We start from the raw sequence: 26,018 nt of genomic DNA, 5'->3' as shown, positions 1-26,018 counted from the left end.
GCTTCATATTAGAGGGTGTGCGGATAAATGCATAAGCAGCCCATTCATTGCACTATCTGACAAGTTCACATTTTTCAGCCATACTTGACTTTCACATTCTGCTGTACGTTTTAGATATCACTTATGTAAAAGTTATTGTCATAAAGTTTTATAGTTTTTCTTTTTCTTTTCTTGCGTTTTGTTTTTTACGCACATGCGCTCTTGAGCTACCCTGGAATATATATATATATATATATATATATATATATATATATATATATATATATATATATATATATATATATATATATATATATATATATATATATGCTTTTAATAGACTGAGTTGTGAGTTCGCGCTTGTTTGTCTTCTCTTCTTCTGTCTTCCCGTTCATGGCGTGCGCGCCGAAATGTTACCAAGAATGTCCTTAAGTGCAAATTGTAAATATTCTAATGGTAACACATAACCTGAACCGGTTCACGATAATGTTTTTTTTTTACACTCATCTGCTTACTTCTATTTCTTTTAGTCAGTACGACGAATAGTTACTAATCATCGCCAAACTGAAATCATTACACTCACGAAACATTATGAGAGAATGAATACACACTCTGGACGTCTTTCTTTTGCTTGCGTCAGGTGTGCATATTTCCAAGAAAAAGATTAATTATTGAGGTTTAATGGGCTGAAACCACCGTATGACCATGAGAGATGCCCGAGTGGAAAACTGCGAAAGTTTTAGCCACCTGAGATTCTTTTAACGTGCACCGAAATTCAAGCACACGGCCCTTAAGCATTTCTGCCTTCATCAAAAGCGTGGCCGCCGCTGCCAGGATATGATCCCGCGTTCTACGGTTCAGCAGCCGAGTACCTTTGCTACTAGAACACTGCGGCGGGTTAGATTTGCCAAGAACAACAAGGTGTGTGATCGAGCTAGCTTGTATTCCATGATCAACTACGTCTTGAGCGAAATTTCGCAGACAAATGACGAGACAGACACGGACCACGGGTAGCGGCAGTCCGCGTCTATTGTGTGCTTTGCCGAATTTTGCGTAAAAAGTAGTTTCCAAGCACAAAACGTCAGGTTTTATTGCCATTCCTTGTCTATACGAAGGAAGCAAACAGCGAAGCATAAGGCATGGGGCGTAAAGGTCTTCCAACATTCCTAGAAAAGGTTCCCTTATAGGCGAATGCATTTTAACGTATCAAAATAAAGTAGTCTGAACAACATTCGCCTTTGTAAACCAGCAAAGTAAGTGAACGAGTGGATAAAAAGAAAACCGCGTAAAAGGAAGCAACTTAACGTAAATGAGAAAGTCACGTAAAATCTGTTCAATTTTGTTTTTAAGGTCGTTCTCGATTACAAGATGCAGACCGTGGAACTAATAATGTTCTTTTCTGCAAGTCACCTGGTTACACCCAAGAACACCGGCGTCTTCTACTATGTATACGCAGTTAACTACGACCTCAACTTGTGGGACGAAGCAGGACTATTTCGACCAGAAAGATTCCTAGACCCCACTTCCGGAAAAGTGCATCATGCCGGACTTCGGAACACTGATCGCCTTCGGTCTGTGACCGTAGACATATCCAGGAGAAAAAATCGCGCATGTGACCATGTTCTGCATCCTCGTACGACTCATACAAAGGCTCATATGGAGCTTTGCCCGAAAACCTTCGGATGTGAACCTGGATGGCATCGCTTCCAGCCCATATTCCCATACCTCACACCAGAACATCATCCTTACACGAAACAGTTGAGATAAGTTCGTTAAATAGTGTCACGTGATTGTGAAATATAAGAAAGCAGCAGTCGTCAGGTTCGTAGGGAAACCTTTTATATAGGTGAACATTGTGCCCGGTAAACGAAAAGTCAAAGCACAAGCAATGCACGCTATACTCTGTTATTGGTGGACAGAACGTCGACCGTCAATAATATGATCTCCGGTGAATCGCTACGTCTATCGTACAGTGGTCATCGAGCCTTCCGGCACTCTGACTAGTTGACTGTTCGCGTCCTGGGTGGGTAATCCTAACATAATGGTCTCAAACAATCGCGACGCTCCCTAGACAGTATGGCATGGTCTGCGCTGAGTATTGCTCCCATTTCTGTAACTGAAACCTGATCACACCAAAATAAAGTTTACAAATAGGCGTGACAATAGCAATCTACTACGCTCCCAGGCTTGATTTCAACTCCTCAAACGCTGCGTGCATTGCGTATAGCCGAATCATACTACCTCAATGGGACAGGAAAGTTAACTAAGGATGCCTGAAGAACAAAAAGTTTCCAAAGTTGATTAATACTGAGCACTTAGCAGACTGATTTAATGAGTGAGTTCATAGCGGCATTTAGCGCAAAATGTAAGAAGAAAGATAACACAACACCCAGCTGTGTCCTGTCGCATTCCTTGTCTCGTTTCGTTGCCCTGAATTTTGCTATTCGCAAACAGCATTAGCCCGTCAACGCACTCAGTGAATGAGGGAGGGACAACTTCATCAGTTAGCAGGTAGATTGGGAGTAAATGGGCTAACCGTAGGTGGACTTGGCGGAGTTCTAATGGCGAAATAAAAAATTATATAGACTTCAATCTGTGTGCACACACAGACACTGTACAGGATGTAGAAGTAGTTGGCAAGAACCGATGCATGCAGTGACCACAGAATGGTGAGAGCTCGAATTTACATAGATTAAAAAAATGGAAGGCAAAAACTAATACGCAAGAAACTAATTATTGAACTAGCGGTGAGAGGGAACGTAGAGAAATGCGAATTTTCGCTCCAGAAAAGATTTGCGGCTCTAAACGAGGTAAGCGATGTTAGCGTTGACACAATGAACATTAATCTTACTAGTATCATTAAAAAATTTGCAATGAAATTCATGAGCAATACGAGCTCGAACACGCAAGGATGTGGCAAATAGCCTCAAAACCGAGATAATGTAATACGTGAATGGCACTGACCAAACCCGAGAAGAATGGTGGGGTGCTCTTCCTCTTAGTGTCGGCACTCCCACTTCGGTAGCGTCGCTGCAATATGGCAGCTGATTGCGTGGCATCGGCCGCGAGGAATGATAACACACACGCAAACGAAAAATTTCCACGAAAACAAAATAAAAATAGGGCAGGCGTATCAGAATATCCAACCAGCATCACCTAGATATAATACAGGCATGACCTGTGCATAACAATATAGGGTACGTTAAGGAGAAATCTCAGCTGCTACATACCGTGATGGTCACTGCGTCGGGCTGGGTGCGTTATAGTAAATTTGCATTGCTGCTATCGGTCTCTGACAAGCTCCCGATTTGGAGCAAGGATATCTAGGCGGGAGTAACAACAGCTAGCAGAAGCGTGGAACCCTTTTCATTTTGTTTCCGACAGCAGCCCCTGCAAATCAGCCAATGTGGAGTTCGAGGCTTGTGGACACGCGCTGGTGTGTTTTAACGATAGTACAGTCGCTATACAGCAATCTGGAAAACTATCCCAGGACACGAAAGCTTTCATTAGGAGACCACAAACCACAAAAGCCTGAAATGCAACTCACAAAATGGAGCTAGTGGAGTTTTCGAAGTTAATCAACAGGCGTAAGGTAGCCGACATCAGAAGGTATAACATGGAGAGAATCGAGCAGGCTCTAAAAGGCGGCAGAAGCTTAAAAGCAGCGAAGGCTAACTTGTGCATAGGCAAAAATCGGATGTAAGTGTTAAGGGGCAAGCAAGGCAATGTCATAACCGATATGGATGTGGTGGAGGAGTTATACGAAAAGCAGTACAGATGCCGGTAAAACCAGGATGATAATGTAAGAATAAATATTAGCCCCGAGAAATGCGACATTCTGCCCGTAACGACAGGGGAAGTAAGGAAATACCTAAAAAGAATGCAACGAGGCAAAGCCACTGGTGAGGATAAAGTAACACTTTCTGAAAGATGGTGGAGAAATTGTGTTAGGATACCTTATATATGAAGTGTCTCTTGACGGAAAGGGTACACGTATCTTAGAAGAACGCCAACATAATCTTAATTCATAAGAAATGAGACGTCAAGTAACTAAAAAATTACAGGTCAATCAGCTTACTGTCCGTTCTCTACAAACTATTTACAAAAATGATAGCTAATGGAATTGGGGTGACATTATAGTTCAATCAATAGAAGGACCAAGCAGGATTTTGTACAGGCTTCTCCACAATAGACCATATTTACACTATGAATCAGGTGATAGAGAAATGCGCAGAATACAGCAAACCCCTACAAGAAACCTCTACAGCAAACCCCTATATATAGCCTTCATAGATTACGAGAAGGCGTTTGACTCAGTCAAGGCATCAGCAGTAATGCAAGCACTACAAAATCAGGGCATCGATGAGCCCTCCATCAACAATCTAGAATAAATCTACAGTGGATTTGGATGCCGTATAGATCACCATAAAGAAAGCGACGGAATACCAAATAAAGAATGGTGTAAGGCAGGAAGACGCGATCTCTGCGTGCTATTCACCGCATCATTACAGGAGGTTTTTCGGATCCTTGATTGGGAAGAGTTAGGGATAAAAGTTAATGGAGAGTATCTCAGTAACCTGCACTTCACTGATGACATTGCCTCGATGAGTAATTGAGGGGATGAATTACAGTTAATAATTACTGGACAGAGAAAGCAGGAGGATAGGTCTAAAAATTAATGTGCATAAAGATAATTAAATAATAGTCTCGGCAGGAAACAGCACTTTCCGATAGGGGATGATACGCTGGAAGTTGTAAAGGAATGTGTCTACTTATGTCAGGGAGCAACTGTGGAGCTGAACCATGAGAATGAAATAACTAGAAGAATAAGAATACGTGGATTGAATTCGGCCAGCATTCTCAAATCATGAATGTTAATCTACCACTAACCCTCAAGAGCAAAGTATATAACAGCTGCATATTGCCGGTACTTACCTATGAAGCCGACACCTGGAGGTTTAAGAGCGTTCAACTTAAATTGAGGACGACGCAGCGAGCGATGGCAAGGAAAATGATAGATGTATCTTAAAAAACAATAAAAGAGCATATGGAGTCAGAGAACAAACCAAATTTAAGGATATCATAGTTTCAATCAAGAATAAATGGACATGGGCTGGGCACGTAGCACGTAGGCAGGATAATCAATCGCTGCATGGTCAATTAGGGTGACTGACTGAATTCTCAGAAGAGGGCAAACATGAGAGAGGGAGACAGAAAGTCAGGTGGGCTGGTGATATGAAAAATTCGCGGATATAACGCAGCAGCAGGAAGCATAAGACCGGGTTGATGCGGATCATGGGAGTGGCATTTGCCCGTCGGTGGGCGTAGTCAGCCTGATGATGAATATGATGGTGTGGTACTCAGTAGTGCTTGATATGAACACGCACAAGTAAGTTTGAGTGTCTTATTGCCGGAATCGACTGCAGGGTTGGCTATCGGTGAGGGTGTAAAATGCCACGTTTTCAAACAATACACAGGTGTTTTTGTATCAGATGACACTAAACAAAAAAAAACAAAAAAATGGGTTGAACTGCTTGTCCTCTATAGTGTAATCAACCCGCAATGATGAGCTGTGCCGTAGCTCTGGCATTTTCAAAGGAAATATATTAAATGCAGAGGAAAAACCCGCTATGTTCGGGCTGATTTTTTTTTTTCGCTGTTTATACATTCAATACCGTAATCCCTGCGTTAGCAGCCGAGCACCATGGTCACTCAACCACAGCGGCGGGCATCATCCGTAGCTAGCCTAATTTATGCAACACATTCCGATAAGGAGCGAAGAAGCAGCTCAAAGGGCAAGGATCGTTAAATTGACGCGTGTGTCTAGAATATAGCAATCATCAAACCGGAATATTCAGCCCGCAATATAAAGCTTTGCATTTTAATTCTAGTTTGACATAACAAAAAGACACACAAAAAAACGCATTAGCCAACAACCAGAAAAGAAGGGAGGGGAAGGGGGGGGGGGGGAACCAAGACATTCTAGTACGGTTCGCCTCTCATCACCCTCTGCGCTTCTTCAAACGACTGGTAATTCGGAAAGCGTTATTCGTTAGCCGGCTCGACTCGCATACTTTGCTGAGAGCATAAAACTAGAGGCAAATGCTGGAGTGACTAATCAAGTACAGCAACTAGACGCGTTCTGGGATCACTTGTGCGCGAGCGTCGTTGGAGCGCAAGCATTTTCCGCGCATATCTTCATCGGTGTTTGTAGTCAGGGACCAAGGCCTTCAACGTATGTGAGGTGTGCTCTGACACTGCCTTTTGTTCCTTGCATTGTTTTTCCTCTTCCGCGTGTGTTTGTAATCAGGGGAGTGGCGGGGGAGGTTCTTTTGTCGCAATAGCACCCCTCACCTTGGTTGGCTTATCCAACCAGGTGTCCTTAAGACTGTTCAGTTATATATACGGTCGCTATAGAGAGCGGGAACATTGCACACACTACAGATATTGAACACTGCTTGATACGGATTCACTGCAAGTTGTCCTAATTAATAAATTATATTGCTGATGTACTGTGTCGATCGCTCCACGAGTGTTAGAGCGCTATCTTGCAGAGAGCGCCCAAAGCAAATGTCAGGGGACAACACCATTCAGAAGGGGAAGTACGAGTGAGCCATCGCAGCATAGATTTCAACGACACTTATTGGATGTGGTTCACGGGCCCCTCTCTTATTTCGTCAGAAAGTTTTATTTCTTGCGATACGTTTTAATATGCCACATTCGGCGAGTTCAACTGAAACTTCGCTGGGAAAATAATTTGAAACATTGTAGGCGGGAGATGACATGGTGTAAAGGTCCTAGTTAACTTCAAAAGATTACAGTCTCTCTTTTAGTCCCGGATCAAGTTCCTTTTCCTTTTTTTTCTTGCTTTTGCTGTTACCGGAGCACACGGCCTACAGGGTGCTTGAGTCCCAATCATCACATTTTTTTTTCTTGCTTGCGTTCTGCTATCCAGCATATTTCACGTAACAATTCATGCCACTGTAATGTTACGGGAAGTGTTGAAGCTTACTTTAGTTGTCTGCACATATCTTGCATGTTCTGTCGTGCGATTTCAACTAGGCCGACAATGATAACCTTTTCAAGAATTAGGGGACCCTAGAGCTTCGCCTTTAAAAGATAAACGTGATAGCGACATCCTGTTTCTAGTGTGTATTTCGTGCATGAAACCTTTTCGAACTTGCTGTGCACCCACTACGTGACCTTGAGATAACAGGTGCATTAGCGTGTGGGCCTTTTGTAGTGGATTACCGGCTTTAAACCACAAAGTCATCATGATAATCACATGTTTTCACGCCCGATGCCAATGGGCGATTGTACCACGCATTATTACTGCAGTATTACATGTTGAATTGTGGACCATGTGTACAGTACGTGTGTGTTTGTAAAGCACGTGTTACTTTCACTGCATTTCTAAGCAGAGGAAGTTACTTTCATGGTGCTCACAAGCAGACGCCTGGCCGTGTGTAGAACGTCCGCTTTCCAGACAAACGACCCGGGTTTGATCGCCACTCTGATTGGTATGTGGGGTTTAACGTGCCATAACCACCACATCATTATGAGAGATGCCGTAGTGAAGGGCTCCGGAAATTTCGGCCACCTGGGGTTTTTTAACGTGCGCCTAAATCTAAGCACACAGGCCTACAGCATTTTCGCCTTCATCGAAAATTCAGCCGCCGCAGCTGGGATTCAATCCCGCGACGTGCGGGTCAGCAGCCGAGTACCTCAGCCTAAGCCACCGGGTGGGGCGGATCGCAACTCTGACCCAGGAATAGGCTACGGCGTCTTTCATAATCATGTGGTGGTTATGGGACATTAAACCCCACATATCAATCAGAGTGGTGAGGGAAACCGGGTCGTTTTTGCCTAAATCTAAACGCACGGGCCGACAGCATTTTCACCTCCATCGAAAATGCAGCCGCCGCAGCTGGGATTCAATACCGCTACGTGCGGGTCAGCACCCGAGTAGTACCTTAGCCACTAGGCCACCGCAGCGAGGTCGATCGCCACTCTGGCCCTGGAGTGTTTCATTACTATTTATTTTATTTGAATTGGCCTAGATTTTTCGGTCACACATAAGATGATGATTTTTCGCTCACAACCAACGGCGACGATGCCAGCATTTCTGCGAAACGCGCTATTTAACGCTGTCGCGTTAATAAGAAACACATGCTGGCTTTTGTTTAGATCTCTAGCTGCTATATATTACGCTGCTAGTACGGTTACCCCCTCTGTGAAATTCGAAACTCACCCATTCATTTGCAATGTAAAAGTTGATGGCGAGCTTGTACGTATGACATTGTTGGGCTGGTTGGTTTCTCATGCTAAATTTGAACAGCATGAGTGACGGTAGGCAGAGAAAAACACGCACGCACACAGAAAGTGTGTGTGTGTGTGTGTGTGTGTGTGTGTGTGTGTGTGTGTGTGTGTGTGTGTGTGTGTGTGTGTGTGTGTGTGTGTGTGTGTGTGTGTGTGTGTGTGTGTGTGTGTGTGTGTGTGTGTGTGTGTGTGTGTGTGTGTGTGTGTGTGTGTGTGTGTGTGTGTGTGTGTGTGTGTGTGTGTGTGTGTGTGAGACGCATTTCATGTCATAGACAATCTCCTGTAGTAAAACAGAGGGGCTGGCCCTGGGTTAGGACACACGCACTGAAAATACAGTTAGTCTTAGAGAAATTAATGGAATATCTGGCCAGCTAATTATCAGACAGCTCACTCAAGAATGAAGTCGCTACCGGATTACTCACAGCTGGTAACTTCACAAGAAGGACACTGCTGCAGGGAGTCACTGAAAGTTGAAGGCGGCACGGAATATTACCTAACAACATAGAAAGCGAAATGTGTGCCCCAAGTACGCCCCTATCATATCAAACTTGGAGAGTTCTAACTGTAGAAAAGTACTATGAACCTGCAATAAACGTCGAGACATTCATAGATATACCTTTCTTTTAAATCACATTATTTAAAAGTGATTAATATATATTCTACGATGAAATAGTCCACATAACGTTGCAGCGACGACAACACACAACGGCTAAGCAAAACTGGTAAACTGGAGGCTCTATTGCGACATAAGTGATACGTACGTAGTTCTGTAGCTAGTTTAATTAAATATGTTGATTTTAAAAGCTATATAGTCACTTCGCCTAATAACCTCCTTGTCTTTTCTCTTCATTTCTGTCTCTGTCGATCATGAATGTTGCGTTGCTTCTTTTCGTTATCACTTCTTTCCGGCTATGCGCCAAAGCAGTAGCCTTATTTTACCGCGAAAGGTGCTGTGAAATCACAACAGCTTCTTTTCTGGTGGCGAAACCTGCCATGATGGTTCAGTGTTTATGGTGCTCTACTGGTGACCAGCAGGTTGCAAGATGGAATCTCGGCCGCCTTTGCAATGCAAGCAAAATGCTTGAGATTCATTCACTTAGACCCAGGTGCACGTGGAAGAACCGTGGGTGGTTGAAATTTTTGAAGCCCTCCATTACAGCGCCTCTCATTACATATCATAGTTTTAATGTTAGATATCAACAACTATTATTATTATTATTATTATTATTATTATTATTATTATTATTATTATTATTATTATTATTATTATTATTATTATTATTATTATTATTATTATTATTATTATTATTATTATTATTATTATTATTATTATTATTGCGCCGTGGCCCACTGCCAGTATACGTAATGACTATCGTGCGAAATGAGAAAATATATCCAGTATAGAACGGGATAACAACCCGCACCCTTTCGAGTGGCAGTTGAAGCCGGTGCTTGAAACTCCCGGGCATCATGTCGGACAAACGGCATAGAAGAATGAAATATCAATCAGACTTCATCCAATGCGCGTCGCGCAACGGTGGATTGTTGAAAGCTTCCCGCCCATTTCAAAGGGCTCAGCCAACACTATTCTTCAATAGATGCATCCTCTACGTGCACCTAACGCCTTATAGTTAGCGGGTGCCCCATTTCTTCGTGTAAGGACAAGTGTTGTCATATTAGGTGTTTCCCTACTTCGGAAAATTATGAGTTATGGCGCAACTTCTGCTAATACTAATTTTTGGGGTTGAACGTTCCATAACCACTATATTACGGAAGACGCAGTGAAGGGTTCCGGAAATTTCAACCTACGGGATTTCTTTAACGTTGATTTAAGTCAAAATTTAGGTGCCTCAAGCACTTTTGTTTCCATCAGACGTGCTGATACCACGGCCCGAATTTGATCCTGTGATTTTCGGGACAGCAGTTGAGCACCATAACAACTTGAACAGCGTGAAGGGTGGCGTAGAAGATGAGGTACTTGCAAGTGCGCTTGTAGTGGTCGCCACAGGGGAGTCAACAACAGGCTCCTCATAGGCGCGCGCTTGGCTGGAAAGGGGAGGGAGGCACCTTCCTAGTTACATAAGAGGAGGAGGTGTGAAATCGACCTCGTACATTAGCTTAGTAGAAGGCGGGTGGGGAGCTGTGAGGAGCGAAACTTGCCTCCCCTTCACCCCGACGGTGAACCCAGCGCAAGCCTATGCTGCTCTCTATAGGTTTTACTATGACTGTACTGCAAGAACCATGCCCGCCTGGTGTTTCTTAATTACCTATATATTTTTTAATGATAAATGTGCTTGCACTCGGCCGCGCAAGACTTCATAACAGTGAAGCTAGTCGATACAACTAGGAAGGTTTGTCGGCTAATGCAACGTCACATGACCAGGCTAGGTGAGCCTACTACGCGTCCATAAAGCAACATGTGAATCTGCTCACTACTCTATCTGTATGCTTATGTAGGGACGATTTGTATTACGTGGGCTTTTAAGACACTACTACGCAATATTACATGCGTTAAGGAAATTCCTCCCTCTACATCAAGTGCACATTCATATAGTGATTTTTTTTCTTCCGAAGCAATTTTAAGCATGGGCATAATTATATGGTATACAGTTCCTTGCCTCACAGAAATCCTTGGTTGGATTCTCGCTCAAACTTATTAGATGCGAAGCATATATGATCGGGTTTATATTCCTCTGTCCAGCGGTGTCTACCCCCGACTGCGCATGCGCATCCTCTCCCCTCTCTCTCCTCTCCTACGCTCCTCCGCTCTCGCCTCGTGACGTAGGCAGCGTCTGCTAGTCAATTGCTTGATTAAAAAAAAAACTGGGTGTACGTGCTGCACAGCCGTTCAGTGGCTGCCCCGTATATAGAGGCACTCTATCTTCACCTCCAAGGTAGTGCCGCGCTGCACAGCCGAGGCACTGGATCTTCATCTCCGAGGTAGTGCCAGTGCATGGGAGGTATCACCTGCACATTTTCGAACAATCAAACTGGGATATCTCTCTCCAATCAGCGTCTTCTGTCTCTCGTTGCCCATTACCAGCGATTATCATGTTCCAGTGGGAAACACCATTCATCACAGCGTGCTTTGCGCCTCCTCAGGTATATCTCCTGCGAAACGCCGCGATGAGCACCAGCGTCAACGCTGGTACCAGTTTCAGTGTTAGCGCCAGCACAAGCTCTCAAAAACCTACACCGTTTCCCGCTCAAGCAAACCATTTCCCCGCTGATTCGCATCCACACATGGTTCCCTTCTGCGGGAGTTGGTGTAACTCTTAGATCTCTCGCTGACGAACAACACCTATTTTTCACTGAGAACCAGCGACGCCGCAAAAGAATTTCTACAAAGTGAGCTATTTATAGACGTCTTTATATGCCACTGAACATCTTGTAGTGGTGTTCTTACCACTTTCTTCCCAGACGTGACATGATTTGTAAAACGTTTCTCGTCCTGGTTATCTCAGTTCTCTAATGGGTCACTTTCCGGTTTTCCATGTCTTAGGTTCGTATTCTGCTTGAATTAGAATAATGTCAACGTCACAATTATTCGAGACACGAACCAGACTTTTCAGAAGTGTAACGTCAATTGGAGATCAGAACAAAACGAGCACGCTTACACCAGTTTGAATAATCGATAGACGTGCTCTCAGTGGCTTATGGATTCTCTTACTAGCAAAAGCACACATACCACTGCTTCGTTATCATGTTGTTATTTATTTATTTATTTATTTATTCATTTATTTATTTATTTATTTATTTATTTATTTATTTATTTATTCCAAATACCTTACAGACCTAATGGGGCATTGTGTAAGGGCAGAATAAAAAGAATAAATACACCGATTTGCACAACTTGCATACAAACAATAACATAAAATCAATAGAATATTATACAAGTCCTAACAGCAATAATAATGAAGAAAGAGAAAAATAATTTTAATAGTATACCACGGCAATGCAAAAGCAGATGAGTACACATGTAAAATAATGGCTTAAAACAAGCTATAAAAAGTAAACATAATTTCTGAAAAGACTTTCCATTATTCCAAAGAAAACATCGCTCAAGATTACATAACAGAACTGAATGGCATGTTAGTATTCAAACCTTCTAAACAAGTTTAAATTAATAGAGAGAGAGAAAAGCGAGAAACTAGCAGTGAACAAACGAGTAGGTGCATTTCTTGATATGAATAAACCGAGCAGTTAATCCTGTAAATGGGTGATCAGAAATTGCCGGAATTTCTCTCGATTGCGTTCATCTACGATTTCATCTGGAAGGCAGTTCCACATGCGGATGACACGAGGGAGTGCAGATGAGTTAAAAATGTATGTTTTACCCTACATGCGTGTGAATGAAAGATGATTATTCAGTCTCTTTGATGTGAATGCAGATGTCTGCAATGTTATAGGTAATGGCCTAGTTTCGTGTACGTACTTATGAAATAATGAAAGGAGGTTTCTATCACGACGGCGGCTCAAAAGAAAAAGTGATATAAACCTTCTTTTGTGGATGTTTCTTCTCGCTAGGCGGCTCTACGACGTTGCTTCTGCTTTAAAATGCGAAGCATTTTTTAGCAAACTTCGGTGACCTTGAGCGTACCTTTCTATCTATCTAGCCACCTACGACTTTTATCTCTCCTAACCGTTTCGATAATGGTATCGAAACCGAATTTGGTATGGCATAACATGAGTGTATAGCGAGCATAACGGACTAGTCATATCACGAAAAGCATCACATTTGTGTCATGAATGTCATAACTTACATTTCATAATCTTGCTCCGCTTGCGGTGGTTTAGTTTACATGACATATTGCAAAACTTCCATGGTGTGGCATGACTGCATGGCGAACATAAGGGACAGACCCTAACGTTGAAATCATGACGTGCATGTCATGTAAGTCATGACTACACACCATGCTCAAGGTACGCTCACGGTCGTTTCCCCAGCTTCACTTATAACAAATTTCACGCGAATGGATAACGAAGGTATATGCCTGGTGCAAACTTCAAAATATTGAGATGTGTGTCAAGTAAGAACATGACTACATGCCACGCTCATGACGTGCTCACGGCCATTTCGCTTGCATTACGTATACCAAATTTGATTGATTGATTGATATATGGGGTTTAACGTCCCAAAACCACCTTATGATTATGAGAGACGCCGTAGTGGAGGGCTCCGAAAATTTCGACCACCTGGGGTTCTTTAACGTGCACCCAAATCTGAACACACGGGCCTACAACATTTCCGCCTCCATCGGAAATGCAGCCGCCGCAGCCGGGATTCGATCCCGCGACCTGCGGATCAGCAGCCGAGTACCTTAGCCACTAGACCACCGTGACGGGGCTATATCAAATTTGGTATTACGTGATGTGAACGTGCGACGAAGGTAAATGACACGTCCAAACATAATAATCATGACATGAATGTCATGTACAACATGACTACATGCTACACACATAGTGCGCTCACGGTTGTTTCGCTAGCTTCACATATAACAAATTTGGTGTTACATGACGTCAATAGATGACGAAGGTATCTCGTGTAAACATAATAATCAAGACATGCGTGTCATGTATTATCATGTTAACATACAACTCTCATGATGAGCTCATGGCCGTTTCACTAGTTTTATGTATACCTACTTTGGTAATACGTGACGTGAATGGGCAGCAAAGGTAAATTGCACGTCTAAACATGATAATCATAACATGCGCGTCATGTCGAACATGACTACATGCTACGCTCATAGCATGCTTGCGGCCGTTTAGCTAGCTCCACATGTGCCAAATTTGGTATTGCGTGACGCGAATGGATGACGAAGGTAAATGACATGCCCTAACATGATAATCATGACATGCGTGTCATGTAAAACATGACTACATGCTACGCTCATAGAGCACTCTCGGCCGTTTCCCTAGCTCCACATGTACCAAATTTGGTATCACGTGGCGTGAATAGACGACGAAGGTAAATGACACGTCCAAACATAATAATCATGGCATATAAATCATTTTGAGCTGCCAATTTTTTTAAGTACGTGGTTAGCATTTGTCATCTTGCGAAGAGGCTTGCCAATGCTTCTTGTTTACATGTTACTGTCTAACGCGAGCGACTTGTTTTTCTGCGTGTGTTCAACGAAAAAAAATCGAACTCAGTATTACTTTCTAGAAACGCAGACATGACCACTACCTGGTGCTTATCCTCCCTTGTGGATTGGCGATGGGTCACAACCGCGCTGGTCTTCATAGTGACGTACCTGCTGGGTCGCTTCTACCACCATGTGTCCAGGTACCCGAAAGGTCCCTTCCCACTTCCCCTTGTGGGTAACATGCTGGGTGAGTGTCTTCGAGCGCATGAATGTAACAACTTGTGTTGTTCTATTTAACGTTAGTGTATCCGACATCACAAAATCAGGGATTAGAAGAAATAGAAGCGAGACTATTATGCAAGCATGCTCGAAAAAATTGAAGACGAGTCTTGTACAAACGTAGTATGCCTGTCTTGAGGTCGACTCTTATCTACAGAATACGCTTACTGAAGCCTGTCCACGTTTGAAATACCCAGGGCCCTAATCTGACTTTGAGCAAGAGCTTCCGATTGGCAACATGAACGATGTATCCGCAAAACCATGCTCTTCTGTCACCGCTCAATAGCACATAATTTGAGTTGCTTCAGTCCACGCCTCCAATGGCATTAGCACTGAAGCAGTCACTAAAGTGGTGTCCTTGTGTTGCGGGACATGAGCAATTTTCGTAGTCAGTCTGTCACTGTGTATTGTAGAGCAGGACTCATAAGAGCTAGCTGCCACTTTGCAAATGCCGTCGCATGCGACAGCATTGTCTATACCTTTAATCACAAATAGACTCAATAGGCTTGTGTATGAGGCTGACTCACCAGTGTATATCTCTTTGGGTCCAAGTAGGTCTAATGCAATAATAGCAGCCTCATAGATAACATTATTTTTGTGTGGTAAAACTTCTTTATTATTCCTAGCATTGCAAGACATAATTGTGGCTGGTAGAGGCAGCCAGCCCCCGGGAGGTGTGGATGCGGAATATTGTTATCAAACTGGTTATTAAACTCGTATGCACCAGCATAAGGAGCACGTATTTAGAAAGCAAGAGTTTATGAAACAAACGCCCACATTTACGTCATAATACAATGTCTATTGCGTTCGAGGCCACCGCGGCATAATCCCGTCAAATCTCGTCAATCGAGGCACTGATGATGTTGTTTCATAAAACGACCATTTATGGGTAAAAGTTTAACTGTGTCTCGAGTATGCGCAAGCTTGTGTGCTTTTTCGAAGAAAAGTCTGTTATGGACCTGAAGCTAACCATTTAGAACAACGTTTTTATTGAGTTAGAATAATTAGTTGTGGCTTGCGAATGACTCTAATCAAAAAAAAAATAGAAGTGTAACTTAAGTACTTGTTTTCTTTGGTAGACACAATGCTAAAAAAACTAACAGACAATAATGCAAAGAGGCGTATAAGGAATGTCATTGGAAAGTAATTGTATATAAATGTGATTTTATATCTTACTACTGCTTTATGCAGCCTTGCGCAACGTGACCGACCTGCACGCAAAGTCAACCGAATTGTCGAAGACGTACGGCGACGTCTTCACCTTGTGGATGGCCCACAGGCCTATGGTGATGCTGAACAGCTACGCTGTTATTCGGGAAGCACTGGTGGAGAGGCGACATGATTTCGCCGGCCGCTTTCCGACTAGAACAGGTGAAGATGCAAAGAAGGCAAACAGAGTGACACATGGCGTGTTAAACCATCAACTGAACTGCTGCAGTCGACTTCCGTAAATTTTTCATTGGTTAACATGATTCTTTCCCTAGTGTTACGTTGTAAAAAGTCGCGGCGATGAGTCATTTCATTCACGTAACTTCGCAATCGTTTAGTCTATATAAAACAAGCTTTAGTAATGTTCGTTTCTGGGCGTGTTGGTACGTATCACCGAGGTTTAATTAAACACAGAAAACCAAAAAACACGGGCAAACAAAGGCGTCACGCCCAAAAGGCTTAGTGCCTTTCCTTGTAGTGTTTTTTTTCGCTGCGAAGCCTCGGTGTGGCATACAAATGCACCCAAAATGGTAAGTTGTTTTATTCCTGTTTTCTTTCATTCATAACATTGCTTTGATCTGAAATCTACAATGTTTCAGCTCTATTTAAACAAGCCAGTGGACTTCATCATGTGCTATGTTAGTTCTGGTTCGAAAGCATGAAGTAAAGACATAATGATGAAACTAACCAAGAAAAGAACATGTGGCATATCCCAGGATTATATAATCGGTTTCGTGCGAAGCACTCAGTGAGCTAGAGCACATACACTCTAAAAAAAAGCATTCATTTGACTCTTTTCGAATAGTCTTGAGCTGTCCCGTATATGAGTCCTTTAGCTGTCCGTAAAAGAGGCACGTTAACTCGTTTCTGAGAGTCGTTTGACTCTTTTCGGGTTGTCCAGATTTTCCACACATACTACTCTTTAAAGAGACACGTTAACTCTTTTGTGGGTCACATGATTCCCATGAGAGAGTACAATGGCCCACCCACCCCCAACGATAGCAGACGTGCCTCTTTAGGTCATATATTTTGCAAGTCAGGACTGCCTGAAAAGAGTCCAATGACTCCAACAAGAGCGTTACTGTGCCTATAAGAGATTCATATACGTGCCAAGCCAGGACTAACTGAAATAAGGCAAATGACACGTGTTTTTTTCTTAGAGTACGCCGTATTTCTGGCTTTCAGCCAAGCGTACGGATGAGTGTGAATACCTTTGTTCTAGTTGAGTGGCTGTGCGCGTATCATGGACTTGCGACACACTACGAGTCCAATAGTGCGTAGAGAGTAGCTCATGGTCTGACGTAATATGGACACTGACGTCAGAGCAATGACGTCAGGAAGCTCACGCTGCGGTGTGGCGAGTTGCATTCATGTCATGATCTGAGAGTCAAATTCGTTACGCACTTACGTCCTTCTATGCAAATTTTCGTAAGCAGCAATTTAAGGAGACAACGTGAGCTCCAAAATATAAATTTACAATTGTAAATTGGCTTGAATTTAATAAAAACAATATTTCAATATTCTTGCTAACGCTTCTTGACTCTATCAGATGTATGGCTCAAGTGTTCCGGTTGCTCAGTAGCCAGATTATTGAGTTTCTTTTCTATTTACGTGTTTATCGATAACATTCTTATTCAGTCAGAATTTATGTATTGCTAGGGGAAAACGGAAAGTAGTATTTATAGGGCCAGTCATTTCAAATTCAACAACTCAAAATAATTGCTAAAAAACGTGGTAGAAGAGTGTTACATTCATAGACGCTTTGGTTTATTTTCTAATCCTACAGTGATGAGTGGAGACGCTCATGTTAGTGAAGAGGTGTGAGCGTGTTGTTACGTTATTGACTCATCGCGCCAGTTCAATTGCCTGAAATGCCTATTGCAGCTGTGTTGCAAAACCAAGGCAACCACGATATCGTGTTCGAGGATTACAACCCCCACTGGAAGGCTCTTCGGAAAGTGGCTTTGTCAGCGGTGAGGCAAGTATGGCCTGTTTGATTTAGTTCAGACCATGTGGTGCATTTTGTATTTTTTAAAAATGCCCTACTTAATATTTTTTTTTAAAAGCATCGACTCCCTTCTCATACGTATAAAGAATCATACGCAGAAAGCCGTTGCTTGTTGGAAAGTAGAGTCATGATACCATGGTATCACTGCAGTCATGATAGCATGAAAATTACGGAACATGACGCAGTAGTGGGCTAATATTTCGTGATTTCGAATATAGCATCGAATGATGTTCCATGCGATTCTTTTTATTTTGGTGTTGAAACGGAACATGTGCCAATCTGTAATCAGAATATTTCTTTCATAATGAACGAATATTGCCACGCATACTTTCATTTTATTTCTACGTAGCTAGTCTGTAACATGTATGCTAAAGCATTGCATTTCACCATCAGCGCCCGCATGTCAAGGAACTTTCCAGATTACTTTAGAATCATCTGATAGGTTTGAGACGGTCACTAGACGACTTCTTCAAGTTCACTGTATCGCCCTTTGGCCTTAACTCAGCACCTGTGACTTCCTACACGTTATTTTTGGAAAGATCGTTGTGTGCCTCAACCTTTACAAGCCCCTCTGTCACCTTTCAAGCAATTAATACGTTTGGTCTCGCCCTGAAACCAGAAAAGTATCGCTTCGTAAAGGAGAAGCTCTTGTTCTTGAGCCACGTAATTATCAAGTCTGGAGTTCGTCCAGATGTGGCCCCGACCCACGGAAAACAGCGGCCAACGCTTTCTTTCCGTCACCTTCCGACAAAAAGGCTGTACGCCGATTTCTAGGTTTGTGAGCCTATTACAGACGCTTCGTCGAGGAATTTTCACAGATCGCTGAGCCACTGACTCCCTCTCACCTTACGAAATTCGTCGTGGAATTCAAGTGGAAAATCCCACAAGTGGAAGCATTTCCAGACCTGAAACAATGAGACAATGCCTGCAGACGCCTCCGATATTTGCGCACTGCGACGTATACGCCGATACGGAAATTCACGCCAACGCAAATGGCGTTGGGCTCCAAACCACGCATGTGGAGTACTGATGGAATATATAAGGTTATCATTTACGCCATCCGGTCATTATCTATCTATCTATCTATCTATCTATCTATCTATCTATCTATCTATCTATCTGTCTGTCTGTCTGTCTGTCTGTCTGTCTGTCTGTCTGTCTGTCTGTCTGTCTGTCTGTCTGTCTGTCTGTCTGTCTGTCTGTCTGTCTGTCTATCTATCTATCTATCTATCTGTCTGTCTGTCTGTCTGTCTGTCTGTCTGTCTGTCTGTCTGTCTGTCTGTCTGTCTGTCTGTCTGTCTGTCTGTCTGTCTGTTTGTCTGTCTGTCTGTCTGTCTGTCTGTCTGTCTGTCTGTCTGTCTGTCTGTCTGTCTGTCAGTCTGTCGCTTCTTCCATCAGATTGTTTGCTGATGATATCTTATCACATAGTGCTGAATTGTTATCACACAGCTTTTGTATTTTTAATGCTTACACGGTGTAATTTCATTACATGTCACCTCGCACCAACGAGTGCGCGACTTCAGAAATATGTCATTGCCATCGTCCGGACGGAAGCACTCTGATGCCGACTGCCAATCATTTGTGCCTGTTTTCCCACCACAGCAGAAAACCAGGATGATGACTGTTTCTTGGAAACCTTAAGTGCCGATGACATGGCCGATTGGCAGTGAGCCGACCCGTACTTCAAAAGCATGGTGGAACACCTCAACGGCAAGACCATTGTTATTTCAAAAGTATTCAATCGAGGACTGGAATCCTTTTTCTCGACGGACGGCGTTCTTCTGAAGAACTTTTCACCACTTCGAGCCAACTACGTGCTCGTTATACCTTTAGCATTCCGTCCAGAGTTTCTAAAGGCTTTACACAACGACCCGACAGCTGGACAGCTTGGATTTTCCCGCACGTTAGTGAGTATATAAGAAAAATATTGGCCTCGTATCTGCATGTTACACTGCAAAGGTCGTCGAAAGATTATAGTCTTGCGTCTGAAGAGAGCGAACAAAACGTTTTTCAATGTTCTGTGCAAGAAAACTGGTGAGTGGTATTCTGGAGGCGCTGCGCTAGAGTGCCTCGAGCGTGCAGCGATGGTGAACGAGCGCGTCAAGTCGCATCACACGTGAGACATGAGCGCTATCTGGCAGTTATCTTGGAAAACGAAGCGCACGTGCCCTGCGCGCCCGTCTCGGAGGTGATAAGATGTAGAGCGCAAGGCGACGGGCAGGTGGCGCCACCGTGTCGTCTTAGCAAAGCGTTACAAACACTTGCTTTTTGGTGCAAGCGTTGCATGGTCAGTGCAACGTGATAAACACTGCGGTCTTTAGAATTATCTATGTATGTCTTTTCTAGTAAGAGACACACATACAGAATATTTACGTGCTGTTATGGTGCCTCGTGTATGCGCAATAATTGCTTTTTAATTGGCAATCGCACAAGTAGGAACGCTGAATCGGGAGCAATATTTTTTTTTTGAGCTGCGGATGGGGTCAGCCCTTTGGAGTATCATTTGGCCACTTTGGTGCTGTTATAGGGTACGGCTAAGGGCGGACAGACAAAATTTTTTTTCGTCGAAGGTCCCCAAGAAAGGCTATCGTCTTTAAAACTTCTACCCGCCCGGACTCGGGCGTCGCCTTCACTAGCAGCGGCTAGGATGCCCTCTATGGACACCTTGGTGGCTTAAACTCCTCAGTACCTTCAATATTTCCGGACAAACAGACAGACAACCAATTACGTAAGGCCATGCCGAGATTGTCACTGGCATAATACACCACCTACTAGGCCAGCCGGACCTCTGTAGCTCATCGAACTACCCCGCCGGCCGTTCCAGCAAACTGGGATAAAGTTACGGGGTGGTTCTTGTTGCTACCTTCCGGAAGTAAATGCATTGTCGTAGCAACCGACTACATCACTGGCTGCGCTGAGACAAAGGCCTTGCCCCAAGGCATTGCCGACGAGGCGGCCACGTTCTTCGTTGAGAAGATTGTCCTGCATCATGGTGTCTCAGAAATTATCATCACCGACAGAGGCATGGTCTGTACTACTCGCCTCACTCTAATGATCTTCAGATACAGCCAAACAAGCCACCGACAGAGTGCAGTTTACCACCCAAAGAACAATAGCTTACCTTAGTGCCTAAATATGACTGTCGTAGATAAGCTGGCCACGCAGGTCTACATCTAACACAAGACGTTCAATGCTATTCTTCCATACGTGACTTTCACTTATAACAACACCATGCAAGAAACAACGCAGATTACGCCATTTATGTTGGTCTATGGATTGTGTCCAGCCACGACACTCGACGCTATGCTGCCGAACCTCGCTGACGAAGAAACTGTTGACGTTGTTACTTTCTTCCAGCGTGCCGAAAAGTGATGACAGCTCGCCCGCCTCCATATTGAGAACCAGCGGATGTTCGACAGCAGTCGCTACAATTTTTGACGATGCAACGTGGACAGCCTACCCGGAGATCTTGTTTGGGCCTTAACACCGATACATAGCGTGAAGTTGGTGAAAAATTGCTTCAATGATGTTTTGGTCTCTGCAAGGTAGTCAGACATCTTGGCTTCAGTTAATTTATAACTAGCAAGGTCACCAGCAATAGGACCCAAATTTTTGAGGCCGCATCTACAAATGCCGACACACCTAATCACAGATCAGATTACCGACAGCTGACTACCTGTTCGTCGCTATCGTCGTACAGTGCGTATAGCTTGTTTAGTCTAGAACGTACCGAACACTGTCTTCTTCAAGGTCACAACCACGTGACAATATCTGCTCATGTGGACTGCGCAGAATTGCGACGTTTGTGGAAAAGCGAAAAAAAAATATTTTCACAGACATAGTAAGGAGATGAACCTTGACAGTCTACACAGTGCAGCTCCATTTCAAACAGTCCCGCTGTTAAAAACGATGTTTAATAATCGAACATTATTTCATTATGAGTGAATATTCATTTCAATTTGCTTTTTGTACTGTATTTTATTGGCCTCAAATATAATTTTTTGCCCACCACTACCTTGAATATAACTTGTGGTGCTTTGAGTGCGAAAGCTTTTTAATATGATCATAAAATAAGCCGCACTAAAAGGCTGCAAAAGTTTAAACAGTCTACTGTTCTTTAAGGTGCACTGACAGTTCACGAGTCTTGCCCCGCCGTGGTGGTCTAGTGGCTAAGGTGCTCGGCTGCTGACCCGCAGGTCGCGGGTTCGAATCCCGGCTGCGGCGGCTGCATTTCCGATGGATGCGTAAATGTTGTAGGCCCGTGTGCTCAGATTTGGGTGCACGTTAAAGAACCCCAGGTGGTCTAAATTTCCGGAGCCCTCCACTACGGCGTCTCTCACAATCATATGGTGGTTTTGGGACGTTAAACCTCACAAATCAATCAATCAATCAGTTCACGATCCTCCAGCATTTCGTCTCCATCGAAGCACAACAATCGCCGCCGGGATTGAGCGTGTGGCCTTCAAATCAGAAACCAAGCACCGTAACCATAGCGTTTCCTAAAATTAACTAAAGGGGACTCTGGCACTGCGATCATTCAGCGACCACGGGAACGATGGGTAGTACACACGTTTGCCTAGTCTTCGTACTTGCGGGCGGCCAATCGTACTTGCGACTTCGTTTATTGCTGGTTACGGTTTCGTTTTGAAAAAAATATTCAACCCTTTCAAATTTCGTGACCTGATTTGGAAAGGTAAGTTTGAACGAATAAGGTGGTGAAGCGCAAACGCTGAACAGTTGCTAATTCATTTTTTCGTGAAAAAGCAGCTCTAAGCCACACGAACACACACGGAGCCAGAAGCAGACCAGAAGTACAAAAACTAGACAAATGTGTGTACTACCAATCATTCCCATGCTCGCTGAAGCGCCGTGCGTTGCAGCTCCCATATACCCTATAGGGTATATGGGAGCTATAGGGTATATATAGCGCCAGAGTTCCCTCTAGTGTATATTAGGAAACTCTAAGACCGTAACCAGTGCAACGCCGAGGCGGACCACTCCTACTTTGTACAGATGAATGTAATATATTCCCCTTTTGTCATCTGTATCTTTTGAATAATCTCCGCAACACTTTGTGAACAAGGTCCACAAAAGGGTATCGATCGCTAGTCGAGAATCCCGACAGCATGTGAGCCGAAGATTACAGCACAGCACGGTTCATGGAATTCACACTTATTTCTCAGTGTCAGCTGTAAATCGCTTCCTCTCGACAAGTGATGCCATAAAGCCGAAGTGCACGGCCATTGGCTGCTTTGAACGGCGTGAGCTACATCATTACCGTGACCACCACGTGATGGCACGACATGCCCGAGTTCTCACTCTTGGTGCCACTGAAAGTAAGTCGTGCGCGCCGCCGCGGTGGTCTAGTGGCTAAGGTACTCGGCTGCTGACCCGCAGGTCGCGGGATCGAATCCCGGCTGCGGCGGCTGCATTTCTGATGGAGGCGGAAATGTCGGCCCGTGTGCTCAGATTTGGGTGCACGTTAAAGAACACCAGATGGTCGGAAACTTCGGAGCCCTCCACTACAGGGTCTCTCATAATCATATGGTGGCTTTGGGACGTCAAACCCCACATATCAATCAATCAATGAAAGTAAGTCGTGCGTTCGAAAAAAAAGTACTAAAGATCATAACACGTGTTACATAACTTATTTCACTCGTGCCATTCCTACCTGCTTAGCTTCCAGTCCGCTGTTTGCCTCTGTAGAACATGGGATACGGTGCTCGGCTGCTGAGCCAGAGGTCGCTGCTTCGATCCCATTCACGCCGATCGCATTTCGATGGTGGTAAGGGACAACAGACTGCCCGATGTCGGTGTATGTTAAAGAACATCCAATGGTCTAAATTTTGGGAGCCCTCCACTACGGCGTCTCTTATGATCATATTGTGGTTTTAAGACGTGAAACCCTAGATATTAGATATAGACGTGAAACCCTAGTTCACTCGTCGGTAAGAGAGAATAACGAAAGCTCGTGAAGCGTGCTAGAAATCTTCGTTGTTTCACTCATACTCGACGAATAAAAAAAAAACCTGAGAGAGGCAAAACACGTAAGGAAGAGTGTTTCGGCGGCACTAACGAAAAACCGGAGATAGACGAAGCAAGCAGTGTTTTGAGAGAGATTTTCTTGATGAGGCCCTAGTCCTGCGAAGCTTGTATGCCCGTGCGTGTAGGGAATGATGTTTCTGCTTGACCAACGTCGTCGAAAAACTGCGTCGGTGCGTAGCTCACCTCCTAAGGTGCCTCTTCCTCCTCCTGCATGCCAGCTGCAGAAAAGGGTGTTTCGAATCTACTAACTTCATCGGCTGTTTCTTCGCTTCACTGCTGTTTTCTTCATTTTTGGGGGCCCCATTGCGGGTAGTTGGATTTACCCATTGTGGCAAGTACCCGTTAATGTGACGAACCGTGACGACAGGAGACGCCAACAAGCCTGGCCCCTAAAGGGCTCCGCACCTAATAATTTTTGAGGCAGTCGATTTGTGATGCAATGAAAGGATTTCTCAAGCCTCATGACGATTGCTTTTAAAAGCGTGGCTTGAAATGCGCGGTTTGTTAAATTGATTGCTTAAAAAAGATTGCTTGTTAAATGCGCGGCCCTTCAAGGGCCTGGCTTGTCGTCTATCGCGCAGATATTAGTACCGGCCTAAAAGACCGAAACAATACTCTAAACTGGTGCCACATAAACTAACAACTTCTAAAATAATATCGCTTACCTGAATTACCAAAGATTAATCCCCATCATGACCTAAACTCGCGAAAAATACATCTAAACATTCGGCTTAGACCAGTGTTGCGCGAGAGAGGGCACCACCGGCTCTACAAGTGTGCGATTGTTAAGCGAATCACTGTGTTGCCCGTGCCACGCAATCCCTCTGGCCTTACGGTATCCTAGTGTGTGTGTGTGTGTGTGTGTGTGCGTGTGTGAGTGCGTGTGTGCGTACGTGCATGTGTGCGTCTGTGTGCGCGCGTGAGTGTGTGCTTGCGTGAGTGTGTGTGTGCGTGAGTGTGTGTGCGTGAGTGTGTGTGCGTGCAGCAAACACAATATGAAAATATGGCAAAATAGGAATTATTCGTTGTGTATAAGCTCTGTCTTGTACTGGAATAGTGATGTTTCTTTGTTTTTTTTTCCAGTGTTTTTAAGAACTTTTAACAACACACTGATTATTAATGAATTGCAGAAAGTACGCGGTCAGTGAGTCTCTGGAACATCTTTGTGCCGACATTGTGGACGCGTTTGTGGATTCCTTAGAAGAAGGGCCACAGGTCATGGACTTCAGGAAACCTCTCTTCTCATTGTTCTGCAAGGTCATAGGAGTATCCATATACGGTAGAAGGTAATGTATTCTTGTTTCTTAATACTGTATTTGCTCGCGAGCCCAAACTAAAAACAAGAAAGCAAATACTACTCTGCATTTTTATAAAGTATATATAAGGGTAGATAAGAAGAGGTTGGTGTTAATGCGTGGTGCCGATTATCTCCCCTTCTCTTGCGCAACAGTCAACATCACATATCAGATAACAAAGACAAGTCTATACATAGGTACATATCACAACACTTACGCACTCAGCCTGAGTTTTTCAACAGAGAAATGGGTCCACAGCACACATAATTCAGAAAAACGCCTGTAATCCCGCTATTGAAATGTCTACACGAAACATGAAAGTTCACTAAAATGTTGTCAAAGGTGATCGTGTCTCTCGGGAACAGTCTCTAAATACCTCACTGTTTTCACAAAGATTTTCACAAGGATTTTTCTGCCCAAATGTAAACACAAGAATGGTTTAATGAAACATACCGGTTAACAATAACGCGAACACGTTTTGATTTTTCGTTCATTACTATTTTGCTATTTCTGATACATCCAGAAAGTGAACTGCTGCACACGCAGTAGTGGCTCGAAGGTTTTCTGTTCGCCATGGACCCAGAATTCCGCTGTTGATGGAGGTCACATATCCAACAAATTGTTCAAAAAAAGTGTAAAGATCTCGAGTACTTTGTAGGTAACTATGGGAGAGCAGTAAGCTGTACCTAACTTATTGTACAGACGCATTGTGTGTTTTAAAAAAGTAAACAATTTAGAGTACTTGGTACCCACAAGGCCGTCTCGTGGGCTTCACACTTGATGAGGCCGTGT

General features: G+C 43.7%; 1 protein-coding gene across 2 annotated transcripts in view; it reads left to right on the top strand.

Moving 5' to 3' along the window:
* The first annotated feature begins 6,012 nt into the window (after nucleotides 1-6,012).
* Nucleotides 6,013-26,018, top strand: part of LOC119188278 (steroid 17-alpha-hydroxylase/17,20 lyase) — a 32,322-nt gene continuing 12,316 nt past the window's right edge. The window contains exons 1-5 of one of the 2 annotated variants that reach the window (XM_037436240.2): nucleotides 6,013-6,214; nucleotides 14,471-14,637; nucleotides 15,861-16,040; nucleotides 17,763-17,856; nucleotides 25,062-25,217. In XM_037436240.2, the coding sequence (XP_037292137.2) occupies nucleotides 14,481-14,637; nucleotides 15,861-16,040; nucleotides 17,763-17,856; nucleotides 25,062-25,217 (587 nt within the window). In that variant the 5' untranslated portion in view covers nucleotides 6,013-6,214; nucleotides 14,471-14,480. Of the gene's footprint in view, nucleotides 6,224-14,470; nucleotides 14,638-15,860; nucleotides 16,041-17,762; nucleotides 17,857-25,061; nucleotides 25,218-26,018 lie in introns of both variants that reach the window. The other variant, XM_037436239.2, reaches the window with a different exon arrangement.

This window comes from Rhipicephalus microplus, chromosome 1 (assembly GCF_043290135.1).
Source record: "Rhipicephalus microplus isolate Deutch F79 chromosome 1, USDA_Rmic, whole genome shotgun sequence".
Lineage (NCBI taxonomy): Eukaryota > Metazoa > Arthropoda > Arachnida > Ixodida > Ixodidae > Rhipicephalus > Rhipicephalus microplus.
Note: the sequence above shows the minus strand (reverse complement) of the source record. Positions and strands in the feature narration are given on the sequence as shown.